Consider the following 24,479-nt stretch of genomic DNA (forward strand, 5'->3'; position numbering starts at 1 on the left):
TTTATATAGTATATTAGGAGAGAAAACATTATAGATCTTAGAACTAGGTAGTAATTAGAGGCAATACGCATTTCCTACTTGTTCTAATACCTTAAAGGGACCTTCCTAGCGTTTAGATAGTTTTTAGCTAGGTTATAAAATAGTAAGATTAGTAGTAGATAAATAAATATAGTTACTAACCTTCTAGTTAACTAAATAGTAATAGTAATTAGTAGTAGAGCGTATTTAGTCCTAAGCTCTTTTTATATTTTATTTAGTAATCTTCTATATATTATATATCTAAGTAGTAAGGGATAAGGTGTCCTTATAGTTTAGTTTCTCTAGTATAGTAGATAGGGTCTTTTCTAGTTTCTAATACTAACTTTACTTTAGTAGGGAGCTAAAGAGGAGCTAATATAGAGCTATGCTAATAGATAAATATAGAAGAGTACTTTAGGCACAGTCTATTATTAGTAATAACTTGCTCTAGTTATCCTAGTAATAGGATATAAAAGGCCTTAGTCTCTAATTAATATACTTATTTATAATCTTAGTCTATCTATTAGTTTATTTATAGTAGGTAGTAGAGAGCTTAACTTTAGTGCCTATAATCTAATAGAACTTAGACTAGAAACTAGATATAAACTAAGGGCCTTAATTAGAAATAATAGTATCTAGAGTATGTCTAAATTAGTATACCTACTACACAAATAAGGTAGCTATACCTTAGGCGTCTATAGTTTTATAGCAAGGGATAGTAATAGCTTGCTTTAATAGATAATTAATAATAACTATAATCTAATTATAACTATATTAATCCTAGGGAAAATCCTTAAAATTAATACACAGGTGCTGCATTAGTAGACTAGGGATAGGAAGGGGGTGTAGCATACCTAGGAGTTAGTGCTATCTTATGTGCCCTCTCCTATATAGGATACAATTCTAAATATAGCATTTATAGGTAGTCTCTATACCTTTTTAGTAGTAATATTAGGCCAGAATCTAATAGGTTTTAGTAGCTAATAGGTAGGTAGTAGACACTTAATTATAAGCCTTATAAATTAGTCTAGTGTATAGGACTAATCTAGCAGGCACGCAAAGTTAATCCTAGTAGAGAAGGAGTCTATTTTCTATCTAATAGTGCTTAGGCAACTCTAATCTTTCTATTAGGAATAAGGACCTATTTTCTTAGAGAAGAGTTTTAATAAGTTCTAGGGATCTAAGAGTTATAGGGTTCTAAACTGCTATAATTAAAGCAAGGATTAGTAAGGAACGCTTAGCTAGGTAGTCTTGCGCTAAGTTAGAGTTAATTTAGGGGTATAACCTATCTAGGGCAATTATTACTTATAAGTAATTATCCCTTTAAGTAGTCTTTAGGTTAATTATATCCTGTTCCCTTCTACTTAGGATATTAGCTTAGGCGTTATAAGATCTAGGAGTATACTTAATTTAGAAGTTAAAGGGACTTATAACCTCTAGCTATCTAGCTTGCCTAGTACTAAGGACTTTAGTAGACATAAAGTACTCTAGTGCTCTATAGTCTGTATATACTCTAATAAGGTGCTAAGTACTTATTAGGTTAGTATAATATTTCTTAAAGGCGTAGATTATTAAAAATAATTCTTTATTATAGATTTCCTAGTTAAGTTTAGAACTAGTAAGGGTCTAACTAAAGAAGGATATAGGGTACTATTTCCTATTAGGATGCTCCTATAAGAGGATAGCTGCAATAACTCTATTAGAGGCGTCTATCTCTAGTTTTAGAGGGTACTTAGGATAGAAGTAAGCTAAGCTTAGGATTAATAGTAGGGCATTCCTAAGCTAGTTAAAGGCTTGTTAGCATTCTAAAGTCTATACAAATAGGGTAGCAGGGCTCTAAAGAGTGGTTAAGGGCTTAGCTATCTTAGAGAAGTTTTCCACAAATTGCTAGTAAAATCTAGTAAATCCTAGGAAGGACTTTACTCTAGTTATTATCTTAGGAGTAGACTAGTTTTAGAGTACTTTAACTTTATTAGGGTCTACCTCTAAGCCTTTGTTAGTTAGGATATATCTAAGGTAACAGGTATAGGTTGTATAGAATTCGCTTTTCTTAATATTAGCCTGTAATCTAGCAGAATAAAGATACTTAAGGACTTTTTAATTATAGTCGTTATAAGTAGCAAGGTTTTTAGAGTAGATTAGGATATTATCTAGATAGGTAATATAGAAGCTATCTAAATAATCTATTAGTATATTATTTATATAACGCTAATAGGTTATAGGTCTATTATATAGCCTAAATAGTAGGACTTTGTATTTATAGGCACTATACCTAGTGTAGAAAGTAGTGCACTTCTCTAAGTTAGGGTCTATTTAGATCTTATTAAAGGCAGCATAAATATCTAATTTTATAAAGATTTTTGCTTTAGCTAGCTAGGATAATAGATTATCTATATAGGATATTAAATACGCGTCCTTTTATATTAAGCTATTAAGCTTATAGTAATCTACACAGATCCTAAGGCCTCTATTTAGCTTCTTAATATATAGGATAGGAGAGGCAAATAGGCTCTAACTAGTCTTAATAAAACCTTTCTATAGGTGCTCTTATATATATTCCTTAGTAGCCTAGAGTTCCTTAGTATTTTAATAGTAGAGGGGACTCTAGTAGTTTAGAAGGGGTTCCTCTAGGACTATCTTATAGTTATAAGGCTAGTAGATTAGAAGTTTATTAGCCTTAGCCTTATTAAAGACGTACTAATAGGAGTTATAGTTAGATAGGAGCTTCTAATCTAGCAAGCTATAGTTAAGAATATCCTATTTAGATAGGGTTTAGATCCTACGCTTAATCTTATATAGGCTAGTAGTAAAGAATTTAAAAGAAGATTTTTTTATATTAAAATAGAAAGTATTAGTAGAAATAGTAGTAATTTAGAATTTTATAAGTAGGGTAATAGTTAGTAATTAAATTAGGGTAGGTAGTATAATAGGTTTAGTAGTAGCCCTATAAGTAGCTAGAATCTTAAGTATACCACGTATCCTACTAATTAAACTAGGACTATTTTAGTTCTAGTTCTCCTCTTAATCCTAAAGGGCGTCTCTCTATAAGATATTATAGGTAACTAGAGTAGATAGCACTTGCTAGTAGAGTTATACTAGAATAGGAGGTGCGGGGTTATAGGTTAGAGGATATTTCTCTAGCTAGATTAGTTAAGATTTATCTATATTAATTAGGATTTAGAACTATTTTAGCTAGTGTTATCTAATAATATAATCTTAAGAACCTAAGTCTATTATTATAAAGGGGTAGTTATAAACTGTTTAGCTACTAACTATTATATAAAGCTAAATATAGTAGGTAACTAAGGAGGTAATCCAATCCTAGAACCCTTTAATAGTAAGCTTATATAGTAGCTTTTAGATAGGTACCATAAGTATAGAGGAGATATTATAAGTAAGTTTTAAATTAAGAAATAAATAACCTTAGGCCCTAGTATCTACTAAAGCGTTTAGGCAAATACTAGATCTATTAAGGTATAGGGTTATACATATAAGTAAATAGGAACTAATAAATAATCTAGTTAAAGAAAGGTTTAATAGGTTAAATTAAGTTAGGCTTAGGAAGGAGGATCCTCCTAGGCGTTGTTGTTTCCTGTCTAATAGCTATCTAAATTAGTTAATTTAGCGGTATCTTCTTCCTTAGAATTCTTAGCAACCTATTCCACATCTATAGCCTAAATCCTAGGGGGTTTAAGGTAGTTACTAGAGAAGTGCCTAGGCTTTCTATAATTATAGCAAGTTCCTATTATAGTAGCGCTAGGAATAGCTAGCGTAGTAGATAGGGGTTAATTAGTTTAAGGGATAGTACCTTATTATTATAAGTAGGGTATATAAGGTTTAGCTATTAAAGGTCTATTATAGGGTTTCTAATTAGTATCTAAATAAGACTAGTTTCTAGAGTATTAGAAGGGGGTTAGTCCTTTTCTAGATAATAGAGTAGTCTATATAGGAGTAGATAAAGTAGGGTATAGGTAGTATTCTATATTAAAAGTAGTAAGATAATCTACTATAGTCTTAAAATTATTATACTAATTTTATTAAAAAGTAAGGTTTAGTATTCTTAGGGAAGGTGTAATCTTTATCTAGAGGTAGTAATACTACTTTAATTAGGGTACTTCTCCTCTAATAGCAAGACTCTAGAATTATAACTTAAAAGTAGGGAACGTCTCTATATTAGTTATATACAGGTGGTTAAATATAGTCTAACTCTTAGCTATCTTATTTCTAGTAATAAAGTAAGTTTAAAAAAGAGTAATTATTTTCTTAGCTTTTTAGAACTAAAGACTTAGGGAATTAGATAGGTAACGTGGCTCTAAGTATTCTCTTGCTAGTCCTAAGTAGTGTCCCTAGACTAACGCTATCTAAGCTCTAGAAGAGGGGTAGTAATTAGTATTAATCTCTAGCCTATCCTAAATAGATACCTGCTATTATCTAAAAGTAGGATTAGCACTATTACTAAGTATAGAGATATTTAGCGACTTTTTAGATTATCTCTTAGCTTTTATAGTATATACTATAGGGTTTAATATAGTAGCTAAAGACTAGCCTAGTTATGTAGTACCCTATATCTCCTCCTAAAGGGAGGTGTTGTATAACTAATTAGTAAGTTGCTTAACTTATTCCTTTAACCTCTTCTTTTTAGATAGGGTTAATATATATTTATCTTTAAGGGAGGTGTTACTTTAAGATCTCCTAGGAGCATAAGGTACCTTAAGAGATAGATAGGAAGTAGGTCCTTCTAGGAGGGCGTTATTAATTAAGTCTTCCTTATCTAATTTCTTTCTATTAGTAAATAGGCTTTTAAAAGTAGCTAAACTAGATACTCTTCCTTTACCTTTATCTAATATTTTATAGTTAATAAGAATAATAAATCTTTTTTTTTCTTTTAGGGGGTTTAGTTATAGAAGGATATTAGCTTTGCCTCTAATTCCTCTAGGCTTTTAGTAGTCTCTAGGTCTCTACCTTAACGCAATCTAACGCGATTTTTTAAAAGGTAATCTAGCACTACCTATAGGTCTAGAAGTCTAAGCCTATAGGCTTTAGTTATTAGAAGTTCTAATAGCTATTCTAACTAGGGAGTTATAGGGTTAGGTAGCTACTAGAACTAAATTAGTAGCTTAAAATAATAACAAGTGCGATATTCTTAAATACTATTACTAGCTAGGATAATATTCTTCTTATAATATAATAACTTAGGTAGGTAGAGTATCTAAAAGGTATCCTATATAACTTAAAGGCATATAGGAGTGCGCGTCTATATAGAAAAGGATAAGATTCCTACACCTATAGGTCTTGTACAAAAGGACAAGAAGAACATGCCTATCCTAACTATAGGCGAGCTGTTCTCTATATATATTAGTAAGTCAGGCCTTTATTAGGCCTAACTTAGCATAGAATAATAGGCAGGCAATTCTGCCTTATTGTTACAGTTAGTATCTAAAGGGTAAGCTAATTTAACCCTTTAGATATATAACACTCTAATTAGCTACACTACCTACTAACTATAAGCGTAACTATAATAACTAAAGATCTACCTATACCTAGGGGGTGTGTTACAGGAGGGATATTAACTAGATTATAGAGTATCTTAATCTAATTAATCCTAATTAATCCTTATTAATACCCCTGTATAACCTACTATCTAATTAACTGCTAGCTTACTAACAAGTGCCTAATAAAAAGCAGGAGCTCTAGTAAGGAAGGTTTACTAATTATTCACCTTCTAGTAAGGGTAGCTAAAGCTCTATATATATAAGTCCAATCGTAGTAGATACAATCTAATAATCTATCTCCTAAATCATTCCTGACCTTAGTGATCCAAATTTCCACAGATAGGATAGGTCAGGCCCTGGGGCCAGAGATCCTATCTACCACAGCAGGCACAAACACCCAGCAGCAATAGGCAACAATATTCAAACACCAACAAGCGACAAATCCCAGCCCTCATCCCTTATACTGCCAAAGTTGTACATGTACATTGTACACTGCGCACACCCTATACCTCTCTACCTTGCTATCCCCTGTACAAAAATTCCAGCCATGAACTGCACATCGTCTAGCCCATCTTCCTACCCCGTGCAACACAAACCACAATCTACAAACCACAAACCATATACCAATATAACTACCACTACCACTACCAACAGGCATACAAAGACAGCAAAGTTCCACAGCAGTTACAACTAGCACGACTGCCAGCTGCCAGCATAGATAGGTACTAGCACAGCTACCACAGTATATACTCGCGCATGTATGAATTAGAGGATTGGGGGGTGGTATAGTTTGTTATAACATGGTATGGTATAGTATGAAGTATGAAATGGTTCTGCATACTAAAACTACTCCAGCCTCACAGTCTGATTCCCATGGGAGACAGAGTTGGCGAATTCCAAGTACACCCCCTTGCCCTCGAAAAAAAAAATCCGCACATCGTTAAACGGAGAAGAAATGGCACCCATAACATCCAACACACTACACTAGCACATGATGCCCAACGCCCACGCATGCACACTCCAGCCTCCTCCATAGAGCATCACAGTCCATCCACACCCAAGACCAACTCACCTATCCCCTTCCCATCAACACCAGCCACGCCCCTCCGCCTACTCCTCTGTCGACTCCACAACTCGACAAGCCAGTCATGGGCCGACGTCTCGATATCGATGGGTCCGGGGCAGAGTGGAAGGCGCTGTCTGAAAGTGTCCTCGTACGCGCGGATAGCCTCATGGGCGACGAGTTCCTTGAGCATGCGGTCGAGCAAGTCTGTGGCGAATCGGTGCTGCTCAGGGACCCTGGATCGCAGCGTCGAGGCTGTCGTCTTGGCGGCGTGAAGTGTGCCCTGGTTGACGAGGTGGAAGTAATGGCGCTTGTAGACTTCCATGGACTGGTCGGAGGGTATGGAGAGGGAGCCAAGGTGAGTGAAAAGTAGCAGCGGTGTCTCGGTGTAGTTCCAACTATCTGATATGTTGATGGAATTCCGGTAGAGAACCTGGACATCCAACAGGTGGACCTTGGTGGCGCCGCGGATGATGGCATTCTGCAAGTCCCGCCTTGAACCTGTGGCGTCGAGACTAGAGTTGAATACTGGATTCTTCGATTCCATATCCACAGCTCGAGTCATTGCCTTGGTGACTCGAATACGAGCGAAGAAGGTGTGTACTTGGCCAAGACGCAGCTGTGTGCCGTCTCGACTTATATCACACCGGACAATCTCACAGCCGTCCCTGGCCCGCAGATCGATGGACAGGTCGGTCACTTCCCCAACTGGTGCCTCGGAGCGAGCATTCTTCAGGATGCGCTTGATTCGATTCGCAACAGACTCTTGGGAACTCCAGTTGCTGCTGAAGACGTTTTTACAGCATGATTCTCGACAGACAGCGTCTTGCGGCTCCGGTTCGCGGCGGTAGGGAAGTATGGCAGAATTGATCCGATGAATGAAGACATCAGGAAAACACTTCGACATGTCGTGCAGAACACATGGAGCGGGCGAGAGTAGGAGGATATGTGTACGCCTCTTCTTCAGACCTTGGTCCTCTAGCGATCTCATTATGCCGAGTATGACATCCGTCATGGATGGATTAGGACGCGGTGGCTTCCAACCCTGCGTACCATGATGTGCAATGCCAGTGATCAGATCTCTAAAGATATCCTCGACGTCATTAGCAAATGGACATAAGGGATAGTGGCGATCTGGACGATTCCCCGTGACTTCCTTGTGAGTGCAATGCGTCGTGTAGAGGGCCAGACGATCGCCACGAACTAGATGATACAACGTCCCGTTGGCGGCATCCAGCGCCTTCTCAAGACAAGATCTTGTCACGTAGTATCTGCGCAGTCGATCAGTCTAAGACACTCCTTTCCGTTGGCATGAAGCATACCCGTTGTCGACAACGATGATGACATCGACCGAGCCATCTCGCCGAGGCTTGCGATTGTGCAATACGCCTTCGATGTTAATCGCAATGTCCATCTCTTCAATCCCCTCTGTAAGCACTTTCTTCTCTGCAAACACTCTAACTGCTGTCCGCAATGTCGTTGGCAGTTCAGAGGAAATGTACGGTACCAGAGCATCTAGCTGTTCAGGCTCACACTCGGCCAGATAAGGAAGCCGTTTTTCAAGCCGATCAATGATCCGCTCAAGTCTGGTCCCGCTACAATTATCAGAATACATACAAAATCAGAGGGATAAACCAGCGCAGTCATCAAGTGGGATGGTTGTTAGGTCGGGTAATGAAACATACTCTTTCGTGTTGTTACGGATGTAGGACTCGACAGCTTCGTCGCTTGGCTCTCTCTCTTCTGCGCCTTCATACACGGGACTATGGGGCGCAAGCGTGTCCTCGACCGATGAAGAGAGGGCAGTTGACGTATCATCGGCACTTGCACCCGTATCACCGGTACCCATTCGGCGCCGTCGTGGGAACCCGTTGGTGAAGAAGCGCAATCGGGATGGGCGTCTTCTCGTTGCGTCTGAGCGATGCGCCCCATTGTGAACAACGTCTTGTAGCGTCTGTTGCGCAGTCGGGCGCTCTGAGCCGCTGGTACGATCTGAAGGCTGTGGTGCAGATGTAGACTCGTGCGACACCATTGGATCAAGCGGCGGCCATGGCAGTGGGCCTACTGGACCACCGCGCAACCCCTCGTCCTGACTGCCTTTGCGCCACCGAGTCATTGGATCACTCATACTCGAGTCCGACGCTGATGAGCGGCTGTTCCTGTTCTTGTGAATCGTTAGAGGCTGGTCGCTGGGCATATGGCTCAGAGGCAAAGGCGTCATGGTCCACATCGAGGGTGCTGTAGGCAGCTTCTCCCACTCAACAACGGATTCAGCAAAACTGTGGTCTGGCGGTGACTCCCAGATGTTGCTTTTGATCACGTCGATGATATCGTCCAGTGGACCGAAGACGTACTGGTCGTGACTTTCACTTGGGACTGACCTTTGCAGGATACGTCGACGGAATGTTGCTCTGCGTGGCTTCTTCTGGATAGCAAGGGGAGGCGGACAGAGGATTGCGTAAGTGAGGTCAATGTCGTTGGTTGCTGAGGTTGCCATTGTGATTGTGCCGAGTGCAAACGGACAAGCTTGTCCGCTCGTCTTGGTCGTCTTCACCGTGACTGTGACTGTGACTGTGACACGCTCACAGTGCCCAAGGGGTAATTCTGTGACGTCAGATGAATCTTAGAGGTTTATAAGATGCGGATGATAAGAATTGCAGCTAATGTTCACTTGGGCCATCTGGTGAAGGAAGTATTCGAGAGGGTATCGTGTGAGAGCACATTTGTGAAGGCAGCTCACCGTCCAGGCTGCCCAGAAAGAGCAACAGATGCGGAAGGTACACACAGACATGTAAACAAGGTCAGGCGCACCTACCACATCACAAGAAACATTGAATCGTGTCGACAGCAGACAAAGACGAGCGATATGCAGGTGCAGAATGATAGTTGTCGTAGCCAGAACCTTTCAAGAGCATCGGGTATTACGTCTAGCCATCTCGCAGTCTCCATAAAGAAAAGCTCCCTAGGCCTCGGTAACATTTCTAGACAACGCTTCCAGCTTGATTTTCATCTTGTCTAGTGATTCTTCATCGCCATCGCGGAAACGGATCTGTTCACGTGTAAGCCAAACTGCAGAAAGTTATGGTGATGCCTTTGAACCATACGATATCGTCTCCCACACTGGTACCATATAGGACAGAGTCCAAAAGACTAGCCTTGACTGCTTTCTTCACGCGCTCTTCCCAGACCCCCTCCCAGTTCCAAGCCCCTGGGCGGCGGTTCCTACCCAGCGTCGAATTCTCTGCAGTGGCCTTGTCGCCGTTGGCGGTGTGGGGACTTGGCGAAGTCGGACTAGACTGCGACTTCAGGCCTCGATAGGTTTGCCATGCGTGATAGGCCCCAGGGTTTGCCGCTGCTTCCAATGGCAGGGCATCGAGGACGGAAGCATCACTAAACGTCGATCTCATATACTCGAGGACTCTGACCATGGAGATGTCTTTGGGGACAGAGGGGCCAATGGAGGCAGCAGGAGCGTGATGGGGAGCAGCGTCATCAGCCGGCGGCTGGTCAGAAGTCATCACGGCTGATGCACTGACATCACGGGAAGCCGGCAGTGATCTTTGAGCCCGTCTGAACCAGTGAGGGAAGCCGTGCCGAAGACTGAATCCACCGGGCGGGAGTCGTTCCTCATCGGTTGCGCTGACAGTATCGGTATCCAGGGAGCCCGTTGTGTACGTGTAGGTGGTGAGTGGCGTCAGCAGCGGGTGAAAGACGTCAGTGGAAAAGGTCACAAGGGGTGGTAAAGTCGGATATGTGGTTGGAAATGCAACCTGGAAGCGTAATACTGCAGGCGCATATGGACCTGCCTAGCGTGAACACATGAATCCATCCAGCATCAATGTCTGGGTGCAGTTGCGAGGTAACCGGCTGTAGGCTGTAGCAAGCAGAAAAACAAACAAATAACTCCACCACTCGCTTGGCCATGGGGTCGGTCAGGCAGTAATACCTTTACGAACGAAGATGACACCCACCCATAGAGAGGGGTCGCCAGGCGTTATGCTCACGAAGACACCATCTAATTGAGCGTAGCGCAGACTAGAGCTGTGCTCTTGTTAGGACCTGATGTGTTGTCGAGCCGTGGTGCCTCTTTGACTCACAACTCAACCAGGAGATGCTGCTTGCGGAAGGACGGAATGACTGGCAGCGATGTGGGCAGCGGCATTGTGCGAGTACAAGGCAATGATGACGATGGGGTGGTAGTAGGCTGTAGCTATGTCTGGGGGGGGGGGGGGGGAGCTCTTGGATAGCCCCGAGCGAGTGGCTGACATCAAAGGTGAGGGTGATCCAATTCATGTGCTTCTGCGCTAATGCATTGGCTGCCTTTCTAGCCGAGCTAGGGAACCGACTACCTGTGCTCTCTGACTTGCTACTACTACCTACACCCAGACAAACCGTCGTCAAACTCACCCAACACCACACAGTCCTCCCAACCCTCACCGGGACGAGGTGAAGGAGATGCGCGCATCGATATGCAGAAACGACGTGGCAATGCAGCCCAGCCGGGCGTGTTGTTGCCCGGGACATAGTGGGGTGGACCCGAGTGTGTGTGTGTGTGTGTGTGTGTGTGTGTGTGTGTGTGTGTCTCTGTCTCTGTTCTTGCGCCTTTCCTCTTGCAAAGACGGCTGCCGCCTGAGAAGAGAGAAAAAACGAAAAGATGTTTATTTTTAATTAAAAAGCTACAGTAACACGCGGATAAGAATCCTTTCCTTGGGGCAAGCCTCCCGCTTGTCTGCCGTTGCATGGCCGTTGCCGCACCGGCGAGGCGCCTCTTTCTGACCATGGGAGAAAGAGGGGGCCGTAGGCGTACGGGTACGGTACATCACTGCCAGCTTTCCTGTGTGCTGTGCGCGCGGGAGTTTTGATCCGCGCACACAAACCACTAAGGATGCAGGTGGCAGGCCATAGCACAGCATGCAAAATAGGTCCCGTATTCTCGTCTCGGATTACCTGTACATGCAAATGTGAGTTCGTCGATCCAGGTTCACGGTCGCTGGCGGCACTGCACTGCACTGTGCTCCAAGCCTTGCGCGCGAGGCCATCACCTGACAGACTGGCATGTCGCTGATTTGAGCAGCTGGTGCCTCTACGTAGGGTAGAAGGAAGCTGTACAAGTCTACCTAGGCCGTGGAACGTCAAGATGGGCGTGGTGGACTCCAGTTAGCCCCCGACTAGGTAGGGAATAGGTAGATAGGTAAGTAGATACTCTATGGGCAGCCGTGATGGTCTGCATCTGCGTCCACTGTTGCTGCCGAGTTGCGCAAGGGAGAAAAAGAGGGGGACGAGGAGCAAGAGGAGCGGCGTGGAGAAGGAGGGTGGCAGGACAGGGTCAAGCGTGCCATGACTTGGGCGTGAGAGCCGCAGGGTACCAGTGTGTGTACAGAGGTACTCCCTACATACAGCATGTACACTAGATGGATGGAGGATACTAGACAGAATTAGGCGATCGAGCCATGCTGTCGGTTCACGATGGCTCTCCAGCTCGTCACTTGCCATGCGACTAGCTCCTGTTGCATCTGCCTACCCCGTCCCTCAAAATTCCCTTCAGTCCAGATGCACGTCGACGCCAATCTTCTTCGGCATGTGTGAGGAGCGAGGCGGATGTCGACGTGGAGGCGAAGACCCCACTCTCGGAGCTTTGCTTACCGTACAGCATAGTCTGTCGACTACCGCTATGCTATGTACGGTAGGCAGACCAAGAGGCTAGGAGCGCATCATTCAAAGCGCTGCCGAAACAGTCCAGAAGACGCTAAGAAGGCCTGGCGGTCTGAAACGCTTCCTGGACCCTTGTCGACTCGCGTGGTAATCTGCAAGCCAGCCTTACAGTCCACACCGCCACCAGTCCATGCAGCATGCACCATGGCCCGTGGCATCCCCCCCTCCCCCTCCCCCCTTCAGCCCCTCCCCCATGCTCCATGCCCCTCCCTCATCGTCCTCATCGTCCTCGTCGTCGTCAAAAGAGTCGGAGATAGTGGACAAGACTGTCGTGCATGGCGAATGTCACGTTGAGACTTTGTCATCTCACTGGTCGTGGTACAGCGACTTGGGCAGCCTGCCGTTGCGGTGGGGTAGTTGAGAGGGATGTAGTGTGTGTGTGTGTGTGTGTGTAGACGCGGAGCTTCTTCCGGGCCCAGCAGACCAACAGCGTGTAGGTACAGTATACCGTATACAATACGCAATACCATGTACATAGTAGGTAGATGGGTAGATAGCTACTGTGTACTGTATGTACACACACCACTGCACAGTAAAGCCGTAGTGGGGAAACAGCTTCAAAGGACCCGATCCATGCTGAAATACTGATCCACCGGGCAGCAGCACAGGAGCCAGGGCGACGCAGATGGGCGCAGAACTAGGTCAGCTGATGGGCACTACAGGCGCTGGCTGTAGGGCGTTGCTGGCCGGCTTCACGATACCATAGGTCGAAAAAGGCTCAGGACGGCACAACTGGGCCCGGGCATGACAAGAGCATGTACCAAGACACGTCCTGCGACTCGGTTGGGCCCATGGATGAATGGATGGTGGTGGTGGTGGTAGTGGTGGGAGTTTCGAAATCACGCTGACCGCAAAGAAAGGTTACGTGGAGATGACAGCCGGGGCCAGCAAATCATATGGCTGACATGGGATGGAGCCGGGCGGTGATCTGAGGCCACGCAGCATCATGGCCTGTGCGTGTCGTGCAGGCTCCGGCGACGACAGGATAGCGATGCAGATACGGAGTCGATGGGCAGGAGATGGGCCTGCACACACAGGATCCGAACGGCGCTTACGACCATGACTATCGTGATTCTGTCGGCGCAGAGCAACACACGTCTGCCGGCTGCCATGCGCGTCGGCGCGTGACTGCTTGATGATGGGGCTTCTTTTTTTGGGGGGTCAAAAAGCCAGTTACAGCCCTTGCCGGATCAAGCACACCGCCAGTTGTAGTAGGTAGGAAGGTAGGTTTGTACTATGTATGTGTAGGTAGGGTAGGGTAGGGGTATGGAGGGGAGGAGGGGAGGAGGCCTGCTCTGCTCGGGTCGTTGCCGTGAAGCAATAGGTACAGTCCGCCAGTCCGTCCCTCACCCCCTCCAAGGCCCCCTCATTCACGAAAAGCATGACAACCAGCGCTGGCGAGGGGGGGGGGGAGAGGGGCCCCTTGCCGCTTGGTTCGAAACGTGCGCTTTCTGGAAATTCTGCGGCGACTCCTCGCCTGGGCCTGACTCGCAACACTCGATTAGCAAAAAAATCAGAGAGAGACGGAGAGAGAGAAGAAAAAAAAAAGAAAAAAAAAAGGTTTGACCGGGCGCGGCGGCGGGCAATCATTTTGTGTGCCCCCTGAAGAGGCTGGTGTTTTGTGTAATACCTAGGTACTGTACATACAAACGTAGGTGCCCTACCTGCCTACATGGCTCATGAGGCACTTGTACGGGTGGGCTACATGGTAAGAGAGTAGCACTTGGGGTTGCAATGTGCGCACACACACACACACACACACACACAGCCAAAACATTGGGAGAGTGCGATGGAAGGGCAACTGCAGGCTACCGGAAGTGGGAACGGCGTCCCATTTGTCGGCGGGGAAGAGGGCAGAGATTCCGCTTTCCGCATCCGGACAGGCAAGAGCGGCGCGCCCAAAGGCCGGCAGGTTGTCGTTCGCGCCTGCGCCCCAGGGTGGCCGGGGGGTCCTGGTCGTGCTTGGTCGTCCTGGTCGTCGCTGCCACACCCCCCTTCCCCCTTCCCCCTCGCTGCCCTTGCCCCTGGTCGTCGCTGCCCTTGCCCCTGGTCGTCACTGTCTACATACATACCCTACCTAACATGTTGCTACGGTAGCCCGCCTATCACCATCACACGCCAAACATGCAAGCACCTACCTGTATACAGCCCTATGTAGCAATGGGTACCTGTGTAGATGTATGTATACTCTTATCATGACATGCATTTACACATGCAGTACAATACAATACAATGCAATGCAATGCAATACAATACAATACAATGCAAGGCAAGGCCATGATTGTGGCTTCTACTGCGTCCACTGACCCTAGTCCGACCATCCATGGTAAAGTTGACGACGGTAGTAGGTACCGTAGGTAGTTTGTAGGCAGGGAGCAGTACGGTACACACACACAACACACCCAGACAAGTACACACGGTACACGGTACACGGTACACGGTACACGGTACACACACAGTAGCACATACAGTTTTGAGCCACTGCGCTAACTCTCCTGTAACCGGTGCCCCGAGGACCTGGTAAGGCGCTAAGCAGGCCGGCATCCTCTTTTTTTTTTCTTTCTTTTCTCTTCTGCCACTCCATCTTTCTCCTCGTCGAAGCGAAACGAGCAACGCTCTTACAGTCCCACCTTACTCGGTTCTCGTTAGTGCTCTCCAATAGCATGGATTCCGCCCAACCCGTACCACTCTTGTCACCTTGTGTGAGCAGCAAAGCCTCCTAGCCCTGGCCCACGCTTCAGGGGTTGGGAGTCGGAGCTGGCTGGCTGGCTGGCTGGTGGTGGTGGTGGTGTTGTTGTTGGTGATGGTGGATCTGGTGGTACTCGTCGTCGTCGTCGTCGTCGTCGTCGTCGTGCTATTCTCTTCTTTGCCTTTTCTACTCTGCCTTGTCTTGGGCTGCGGCTGCTGCGCGCCTACTCGCTACTGCGGCTGCTACTGTTACCTACTAACTGCTGCTGCTGTTGCTGTTCACACCATCATCGCCGCCGCCCTGGCCTTCCGGTGACTGGGAGACACAAAGCAAAGCCACGGCTAGTAGCCATCTGGCTGCCAGCACAGCGTCTTTGTGGCCCGCTGACGGGCACACTTAGACTGGCCTCGCTGGTACCATGGCACCGTGGTCCATGGATCTACTCTCATTTCACATTTGCTGGTCCTTCCGCTGTCCCTATCCGCCCACACTACGTATCCTTACCCACCACCATCATCACCGCCTCTTCTCCGTCTCCTCCCCGCCCCAACCATCCCTGTCCTTACCTGCGGGCCATCCGTTTCCACGACGCCACTTGAATCTTGCTTATATACCTTGTGACGCTCGCGTCCTTTTGCCAAAGTGACTCGGCCCTCTCAAACGCTCGACGTACTAATTAAAATCCGCTTCGACGCTCGCACATGTCTTACCTGTCTCCCATATTTCAACCCAGGACTCACCCTACTTCATCGCCATAGCCTTGTTGCCGTTCCCCTTGCAACCCTCTCTGGTCCTGCCACCTTCTCTCTCTGTCTCCCCTCCCCCCCCTACCCTTCTACTGACCAAACCGCGTCCACAATGGCTCGATTTGGAGCTCCATCAGCTGCCATGAGCAAACACACATCAACAACAAAAACAACAACAACCCCCTTCCCTGCTCGACAGATGGCCGTCCTTGGTATGCCTTCCACATGATCAATACATCCTCATCCTCATCTTGTTGGAAACCCCGTTCCCTTGGCTAATGGCAACCAGCACTGTGTCGGATATGCGAGCCCATTGCCTTCATGTCCATCTTCCCTTATGCCTACTTCATGGTCGAATCGTTTGGCATCACCAGCGACAAGTCTCAAATATCAATGTACACGGGCATGGTCACCTCCTCTTTTGCCTTTATGGAATGCATCAGCGGCATCTTTTGGGGCCGTCTAAGTGACCGCGTCGGACGGAAAAAGGTGCTTCTGGGAGGCTTGTTTGGCACCGGACTGAGCATGTTGCTTTTTGGCTTTGCTCAGAACCTCCCCATGGCCTTGGTCGCCCGGGCTCTCGGAGGTTTATTGAATGGGTGAGGTCATCGTGCGGCTTAGCGCCAGAGAGAAAGCTTGGACTAACCGAAATATGCAGGAACATCGGCGTGCTCCAAACCACCGTGGCCGAGTTGGTGACAGAGGAGAAGCACCAGCGTACGTTCTTGTCTTCTGCAATCGATCGAGGGTTTGGGGGACACGGTCTACTGGGTTTTTGTGTGTCCATGATCATAGGCTAATTTGTGTTTGACCTCCAGCGCGCGCCTATTCCATCATGCCCTTTGTCTGGTGTCTTGGGTATGTCTCTCAAAACTTTACGTTGCGTCAGATCCGACTGACCGCCATTTTGTAGCACCATCATCGGAGGAGCGCTTGGCGGCTTGCTGGCTCGACCTGCCACCGTCTTTCCCTGCTTCCAAGTCACCCTGTTCGACAGCTACCCGTTTCTACTGCCCAATCTCGTGTGCGCCGCCATTGTCATCTTTGGCTTGATTGTCGGTTTTCTCTTCCTGGAGGAGACGCACGAAGACCGCAAATACGACGAGGATCGCGGTTGTGAGGCGGGGCAATGGATCCTCCGCAAGCTGTGGAAGCGAGATGCAGCCTTGAGCGACAAGGATGCTTCGCTTGATGAATTGAGATCGATGCTCGAAGATCATCACGACGCACCGCCAGCCTATCGCAGCACCGACAGCTCGCCAACGCTATGCAGCACACGAACCTCCATTTCGGAACCTCCCCCTTTTTCCTTGGACAAGGAGGCAGCCGTCGTCGTCGCCGTGCCGACTGTGCGACAGTCGTTTACCAAGCAGGTCTGCATGAACGTCTTGTGCTACGGCATACTCGCCTTGTAAGCGATGCCCCCAACAAGCCTGGCGACGAAAACTAACCCAACCACCGCAGTCACACAATCTCTCTAGAGCAACTCTTACCCATTCTCATGTCAAAACCGGTGCCCGGCCCCGCTGACCAACATCTTCCCTTTTATTTCAAGGGCGGCTTCGGATGGTCGACGCAAACCAACGGCGGCTTCCTGGCCACTCAAGGCTTCCTTCAGATGTTCGCCCAGGTCATACTCTTCCCATGGCTGAGCAAGAAGCTCGGCAGTCTCCGCACTTTCTGGGTCGCCATGGCCCTGTACCCGATCTTGTACATGCTCACCCCTTACCTCGTTCTCCTGCCCTCAGCCTTGCGCATTCCCGGCCTGATGTTGCTATTGATTGGCAAAGTCACCTTTCAGTCCCTCTCCTACCCCTCCCTGGCCATCATCCTCGCCAACTCATCGCCATCCAAACGTGTTCTTGGCACCCTGAACGGTGTAGCCATGTCCACCGCTAGCATTTCTCGTGGCTTTGGTCCCACGATTTCGGGTGCGCTGGACAGCCTAGGCGACACAATGGGCATGACGGGTCTGGCCTGGTGGACCATTGCCGCCGTCGCCCTCCTCGGATGGCTCCCTGGACTGGCTCTCCAAGAGGGAGCCAAACGACCAAACTACACTTCCGTCTGCGACGAGGAAGCACTCCTGGACTCGGACACAGACTCGGTCATTACCCTGACACCCGAGGAGACGATCGAGAGGATCATTTCCAAATAGACGTTTAATACTTTGACGAACCCCCCTCCCCTTTCCCCCAAAAAAGATCACTTGGCGCAAAACGGCTTTTCTTTCATGGATGCGCGAATATCCCATCCCCCGGATCTGCGAGCGCTGGCAGCAACAAACCTTATCCTTTTCGGACCCTAGACTATTCCATTTATTTTTCGTTTTCGTGTTTCCCCGGATCTTTCCATTTATTTTTTACTTTTATGTTTTGGTATTATTCCCTTGCATCTCGTCAAGGCGCACACACAATATACATACACGGGGAAAGTTGCAACACAAGCAACAATGGGCTTTTTCAATCATGGGTGGCTCCTATTGGCTTTGGGCAAGACAGGTTCTTTTTAGAAGGAAAGCTCGGATATGTATTACCATCGGATGGTTACGAGCTAGGCGTTATTTCTTTTCTTTGCTTTTTTATTTGGGCTGCGCGCATCAAGAACAGAATACCCCCTTCCCTTTTCCCAACCAACGAATGGTTTTAGGTAGTTAGGCACACCTCCATGTAATATCCCTTTTTCATAATTCTTCCTCCTCTTTTCGTCTGTTGGATGGGTCCATTTCACGATACGGGGGCACAACGGTTCCGTTAGATTAGGATTCGGTGTGGCAGGGCAACACGGGCAAAAGGCAAACAAGGCACCCATAAGTCAATGCAGCACTCCAGACAACAAAGTTATGATTTATCTTTTTTTACGCCCTTGAATGCAAAGCAACCTCTTCTCACCGCTTCTCTCTACCCGCAAGAAACGAGGAAAAAGCAGGCAGGCAGGCAAGATAAGCACTTGGACAGAAAATATCGTTTATGCGTATACGACGAGAAAGGAGGCAAGGCTTCGGGGAATCATGTCAATCAACATGAACCTATTCATCTTAGCTTTTTGCTCTTCTTTCGGCCCTTTGGATGTTTTGGCGTAGCGCCGCGCTGAGGGCAAGGCAAGGGAAGCTGGGGTAGAAGGGGGCGGGGGCGGCAAGGCAGCTATTCCCCCCTCCCCCCCTCGTCCAATCCCACTCGATGCAGCCAGAGCTCGATTGAAATGATGGTCTATTTACCTGATACCGGTGCACTTGGGTAATAGGTGGCTAATTTTGTGCCTTTCTTGGGGAGTGCATTACCTACGTCTGCCCTGTCTATGTATGTAGGTATGTACTCTACTGGGTGATGAGATTTGCCCTTGTAGTTGGTGTGCGTTTTATCCCACCCCCTCCAATCCCTCCCCACAAACCCGTTGAAACCGTTTCTAACCCCTCCTTGTTGGTACAAGGCGGGCTTTTTCTAGATGCTGCGGCTGAGCTAACGTGAATGCTATCTCTTGTCGCAAGCCACGCAGAGATAAGAAATCTTGTCTCTCGGTTGGCCAACTCACTCAGTTGGCCTTGGATGTGCCGCTGTCAGCTATCTTTTTTGGGATGTGGCAGCTGCACGCTACAAAGCTCGACGGTAACGGATGGAGACGGAGATGGAGACGAAGAACGAAAAACGAAAGACGGCCAGGACCAGGACAAGGACAAGGACAATTTCGCGCAATTGCCCTGCCTCGGCTGTGGGTGTCACTAGCAATTCTATAGTCTCTGGCCGGCCGCGGTGGTCGCTGTGTGGTTCACGCTTGTCTGCTCTGTTCTCCACCTCTCTCTCTCTCTCTCTGGAGTCTCAGCCCTGTGGATACCACCTAAGAGAGTGCAAGAGTGCGGGGATTGCGACAATACCACGCCGAGCTTAGGTAGCCTGCCACAACGACGAGGCCGAGGACAACGACGGACTTGCCATGCGCCCTGATGAGTGGCCTCAAGCGCGCCCTCGACGAGTCGTCTCTTCATGATGGCGATCAGCCTGCTTCGCCCACGACCGACTCGCCTGCGTCGACAGTGAAGCCTTGCTCACCCACTGCACCCACTGCACCGCCCTCTACAACCACAACCACTTCCACCACCACCACCACCACCGCCGCCGCCTCCTCAAGCTCGTTCCGCAATGTGAGCGCCTGCAATCGCTGTCGCCTGCGCAAGAACCGCTGTGACCAACGCCTACCCTCATGCGCCTCCTGCGACAAGGCCAATGTCAAGTGCGTGGGCTACGACCCCATCACCAAGCGCGAGATTCCACGCAGGTACGGATAACTCTGTAGATGATAGAGAATAGAGAGCAGAAAAATAAAAGAAACCGTGGTGATGGAGGGACACACATGTCTCGAGGGTACTGGCTGACCGGTGCAAAGTTACGTCTTCTTCCTTGAGACGCGTGTCGCATATCTCGAGGCTCTACTGGGCGAGCATGCCGTCGACTTCCAGCCTGCAGAAAACTTCAACCCCCCTTTCACTTCCAATAGCCTCGTCCCACCCCAGCCAGCTGCCGAACCACTACACCGCAATGGCAGCACCACTGCTACCACAGCCAACAACAACACAACCACCACCAACACTACCAGTACCAAGGCCACGGCAGCGCAGACCAAGGAGGAGAATGACAAGTACGACCGCGAAAAGCTCACTAAGCTCGTGTCCAATATTGGCATGGTCTCAGTGCAGGGCGCCAGTGACCCACGATACCTGGGCTCCACCTCGGGCATCTCCTTTGCCCGCGTCGTGTTTGCTGCAGTCAAGAGCTCCGTGTCTGGCTCGTCGTCGGAGCGTGGGAGCAATCGCGGCGGCAAGGCGACCAGCAATGTGGTCGACAGTGGCACTTCCATGCGCGACTCGTTCTTTGGCCTGCAGACCAAGCCATCCATCCGCCAGGCACCCTTTCCCGACCGCGAGCTGGGTTCGCGTCTTGTTGAGCTCTACTTTGAGCACGCCAACCCGCAGATCCCAATCCTACACCGCGGCGAGTTCATGGACATGTTTGAGCGTGTGTACACGTCGGGAGAGCGGCATCGCACATCACGCGAGTCGTACATGCTCAACATTGTGTTTGCCATAGGCGCCGGCATCATACTGGGCAGCTCGGACGCTCAGGAGTCGCCCAACTCCGATCATACTCGCTCGCCCAACAGGTCGCGCTCGTCCCCGCCAAGCCACAAGAAGCGGCGAGTGGCAGGCGTCCAGCACCAACCAGAGGAATACCATGCGTCAGCGATTGTGCACCTCGAAAACTTCCTTGGATCTTCGCCCGCAGCGGACCGGCCCGACGGCTTCGGCGGGGGACTGGAAGAGCTGCAGGCTGTACTCCTTCTGGCCGGTTTTGCGCTACTTCGTCCCGTTGCCCCTGGGCTGTGGTACATTGTGGGTGTCGCTGTCCGTCTGGCCGTCGACCTGGGTTTACATTACGAAGACGGTGTAGGCATTGATGGGCATGGCTCGGAGGACCCCCCTACTGGGAAGACGGAATTCAAGACAGAGGCCAATAATGGCCATGGCTCAGCCACGGCTACCAGCACCACTGCGATGCCCTCCAAGGTGGATGCAAAGGAACGAGGCCGCAGACAGTGGGTCAGAGATTTACGCCGGCGTCTGTGGTGGTGCGTTTATTCGCTGGACCGTCTTGTGAGCACTTGTGTTGGCAGGCCTTTTGTAAGTTAACTTTTTTTGTCATTGTACTGCATTTATCCTGCGTTTTTTTTTTCTTACCTGCAGCACGGCTGTGTAACGACCGACATTGGTTGAACACGCCACCAATATGCAACATGTCTCATGCTTGGGTCCGGATAGGAAACCGACCCTATGGCTGCTGGACCTCCTGTCAAAGCACATGGCGCTAGGATCGACGCCGACATCCGCGGAGGAGTACTGACATCGTGCAGGGCATCACTGATCAGGTTGTGACCACTGAGTTCCCCTCGCTGCTCGATGACCGTTACATTACCAAGGAAGGCTTTCTCGACCCACCAGCCCATCAAGAGCGCCCAACGTACAAAGTAATAGCCCACCACTACTTTCGCTTACGACTGCTGCAGTCTGAAATCCTGCAGGTCCTCCAGCACCGGCAAGCACAACAAGCCCGGGCAAGCGGTGCCAACCAAGGCAATGAGTTCATGCATACGAAACTGCCTTCGCCTTTTCTTGCCCACTTCGAATCCTTCCGCGCTTGGCGAGTGGATATTGATAGACGTCTGCTTGAATGGAAGGATTCAGCTCCGACCCAATCGGACGCCGGCGTGCAATTCTCCCCCTTGTTCCTCGAGCTTAACTACTGGCAGGCATTGATTATGCTGTATCGGCAAAGCCTCGTGGTACCGACCGGGCTGCAGAGTGAACTCGGCAACACGGGTTCAGACGTCGGAAGTCCGTCCATGATCAATGTTGAGGATCGAGAGGACGAGGACTTGGTTTTTCTCAAGGTGGCTGAAGCGGGTCAGAAGGTGCTGAAGCTGTACCGGCAACTACACCGCGTCCATTTAGTCAACTACACTTTTCTGGCCACGCACCACCTCTTCATGGCTGGTGAGTCAAGTCCATGCCTACAACTGCTCGCCGCTGACTTCTCCCCAGGTATATCCTTTCTCTATGCGGTGTGGCACAGCGTCCATGTACGCAGCTTACTGGTATGTATAGCAGGACGAATTCGGTGCAACATTGATCGCTGGCCTCACAGCTGAAAGGAAACATGGGTGCTGACTCTCCTGCAGTCCCTCGACGATGTCGACTTCACCGTCCTTGCCGCAACCTCTGTACTCGGTGACCTGATCGACAAGTGCCCACCTGCAGAAGCCTGTCGTGACGCCTTTGACCGGATGAGCAAAGCGACCATACAAATGTGCATGTCCACCACCGGCTTCGGCGCACATGCCCTGCGCTCCCTACCCCAATCACAACCCTACTACGCCCAGCAGCCATCGCCCACCTACTCGGTCAACGATGCCCGCTCCGACGCCGAAAGCCAAGCATTTGGCTCGCGACATACAAACCACTATGTCAGCCAGCAGCAGCAGCAGCAGCAACAACAACAGCAACAGCCCCGCCGCCCAGCTCCTCGCTTCGACATGGACCTCAGAGGCCTCTTTTCACCAGACGAGACCGACAAGCGCTCGTTCAGTCGTGTATCCAACCAGGTTCATGCCATGCAACCCCCTCCTCCCCCTTCCGCCATCAAACTAGAACCCCCTTCCACCCCTTCCTCGCACCACAACCACCACCAACACTTCACCGCCGACCTGAAAATCTCGCCTCAACTCCGCTCACACCAACATCAACATCAACATCACGCTCAACACCCTCACCAGCCCCATCACACACAAGACCAACCGTTTTATACTCCTCCTTCTCCCCAACCACCACTCCATCACACTCCATCACAACCTCCAACTCAACCCTCACACCTCTCCGACCCTTATCCACTTGCCGATACCCACACTCTGTCTTACCAGGCCTTCAGTCCCCTCGCACACTCTGCTTTCGCAGACCTCGCCGCCGTCGGCTATGAGGACTTGGAGTTTTTGAGTGAGATGCGGGGGGGTCTTGGGGGTTCTGCTGGTGGCGGTGGCGGTGGTAATGGTAATGCAGATGGAGATGGGGTTGGGGGTCCGGCGGGTCCAACGGCCAGCGCAATGCAGGATTTGGGCATGGGGTTGGGGTTGGGATTGGGTGATGGGACGCATGATTGGAGTGAGGGGAATGGGTTTGACTTGTTTGAGGGGTTTTTTTTTGGGCCGGGGGGGTAGGGGGGTGGGGTCTAGGGTAAGTGTCAAGTGGTGTATAATAATCGTGCTAGTAAGGCTGGATGAGGTAAGGTAGCGAATTGTGGTTAGTAGAGGGGATGGAGAAAAGGAATCATCTGAGAGGTTGTTGGTTTTGCTGGGTTTTGGAGGAGGAGGACGCTTGGCTAAGGTGGGCTTTGCTGGTGGGGCTGGTGTATGGTGGGGTGTATTACTAGTATATGGTAGGGGAGGGAGGGAGGGATATGAAGAGATGAGGAGACAATGTCTGTATGAAGCAATGTTTCTTACTGTGGTGAATGGTTTAGTAGATGAATCGAGACTTGACGGTCTAACCTCTACACACTGCGACTTTCAACGTAGTCCAGATGGACAATTGACGACGATGCAGCATCACGCTTCTTACCTTGCCGAGGGCCCAGAAGCTGGTTATTCCTATGAGTGCAGAAATCAGCCAGATCAGATATCCAGGGTACGTGTGTGTATACAAGTTGAGTCGGCCAGAGTGCCACCTAGATTGACAATCCGGGCAGAAGAAGAGGGGACGGGCGGGAGGATGTATACGGCACGCGTGACGCGTGGGTGGGGTTCGTAGCATAGCAACGAACGCGATTGTGGAACGTGCGTTGCAGGGGAAAAAGGGCGGTTTTGTTGGGTTGCGGCGCACGATGGACGAGGCACGGGAGCTCGTGCTTGGAATTGAGGGAGGGGCGGGGAGGGTGGAAGGGATGCGGCTGGCTATGTATTGTGGGTGGTTGTAGGCTTGGTTGTAGATGGTGATGGATGTCTGATAACTTTGTTGGATGGTGATGGATGTCTGATAACTTTGTTGGATGGTGATGGATGTCTGATAACTTTGTTGGATGGTGATGGATGTCTGATAACTTTGTTGGATGGTGATGGATGTCTGATAACCTTGTTGGATGGGGAAGAGGATCCGTTCATGGCGATGATGCAACAATACTGTAATTACCAGCCTGCCTACTGTGCGTTGAATAGATAGGTAC

The 24,479-nt window shown here is 48.8% G+C and overlaps 4 protein-coding genes across 4 annotated transcripts; 2 read left to right on the plus strand and 2 right to left on the minus strand.

Moving 5' to 3' along the window:
- Positions 1–6,451: 6,451 nt before the first annotated feature.
- On the minus strand, positions 6,452–10,777 carry IAQ61_010905 (uncharacterized protein; the record flags this gene model as incomplete). The annotated part of the gene is made up of 9 exons (XM_003834909.2): positions 6,452–7,844; positions 7,896–8,168; positions 8,259–9,177; positions 9,314–9,321; positions 9,389–9,535; positions 9,561–9,622; positions 9,678–10,375; positions 10,520–10,614; positions 10,671–10,777. Coding segments are annotated over 9 exons (3,603 nt in total), but the record flags the coding sequence as incomplete, so codon positions are not given.
- Positions 10,778–14,896: 4,119 nt separating this feature from the next.
- IAQ61_010906 (uncharacterized protein) lies at positions 14,897–17,878 on the plus strand (the record flags this gene model as incomplete). Its single annotated transcript, XM_066098977.1, has 6 exons — positions 14,897–15,932; positions 16,010–16,319; positions 16,379–16,437; positions 16,539–16,578; positions 16,634–17,131; positions 17,185–17,878. Exons 1-6 carry the CDS (start codon positions 15,833–15,835, stop codon positions 17,876–17,878), a joined length of 1,701 nt encoding a protein of 566 aa, XP_065951135.1. The 5' UTR covers positions 14,897–15,832.
- A 1,782-nt stretch (positions 17,879–19,660) lies between these two features.
- On the plus strand, positions 19,661–23,406 carry IAQ61_010907 (uncharacterized protein; the record flags this gene model as incomplete). Its single annotated transcript, XM_003834916.2, has 5 exons — positions 19,661–19,992; positions 20,101–21,391; positions 21,622–22,261; positions 22,310–22,362; positions 22,447–23,406. Coding segments are annotated over 5 exons (3,276 nt in total), but the record flags the coding sequence as incomplete, so codon positions are not given.
- An 804-nt stretch (positions 23,407–24,210) lies between these two features.
- Positions 24,211–24,417, minus strand: IAQ61_010908 (uncharacterized protein; the record flags this gene model as incomplete). Its single annotated transcript, XM_066098978.1, has 1 exon — positions 24,211–24,417. The coding sequence occupies one exon, from the start codon at positions 24,415–24,417 to the stop codon at positions 24,211–24,213; it is 207 nt and encodes a 68-aa protein (XP_065951136.1).
- Between the last annotated feature and the right edge of the window lie 62 nt (positions 24,418–24,479).

This window comes from Plenodomus lingam (genome assembly GCF_022343315.1).
Source record: "Plenodomus lingam strain CAN1 chromosome Unknown contig_9, whole genome shotgun sequence".
Taxonomy (NCBI): domain Eukaryota; kingdom Fungi; phylum Ascomycota; class Dothideomycetes; order Pleosporales; family Leptosphaeriaceae; genus Plenodomus; species Plenodomus lingam.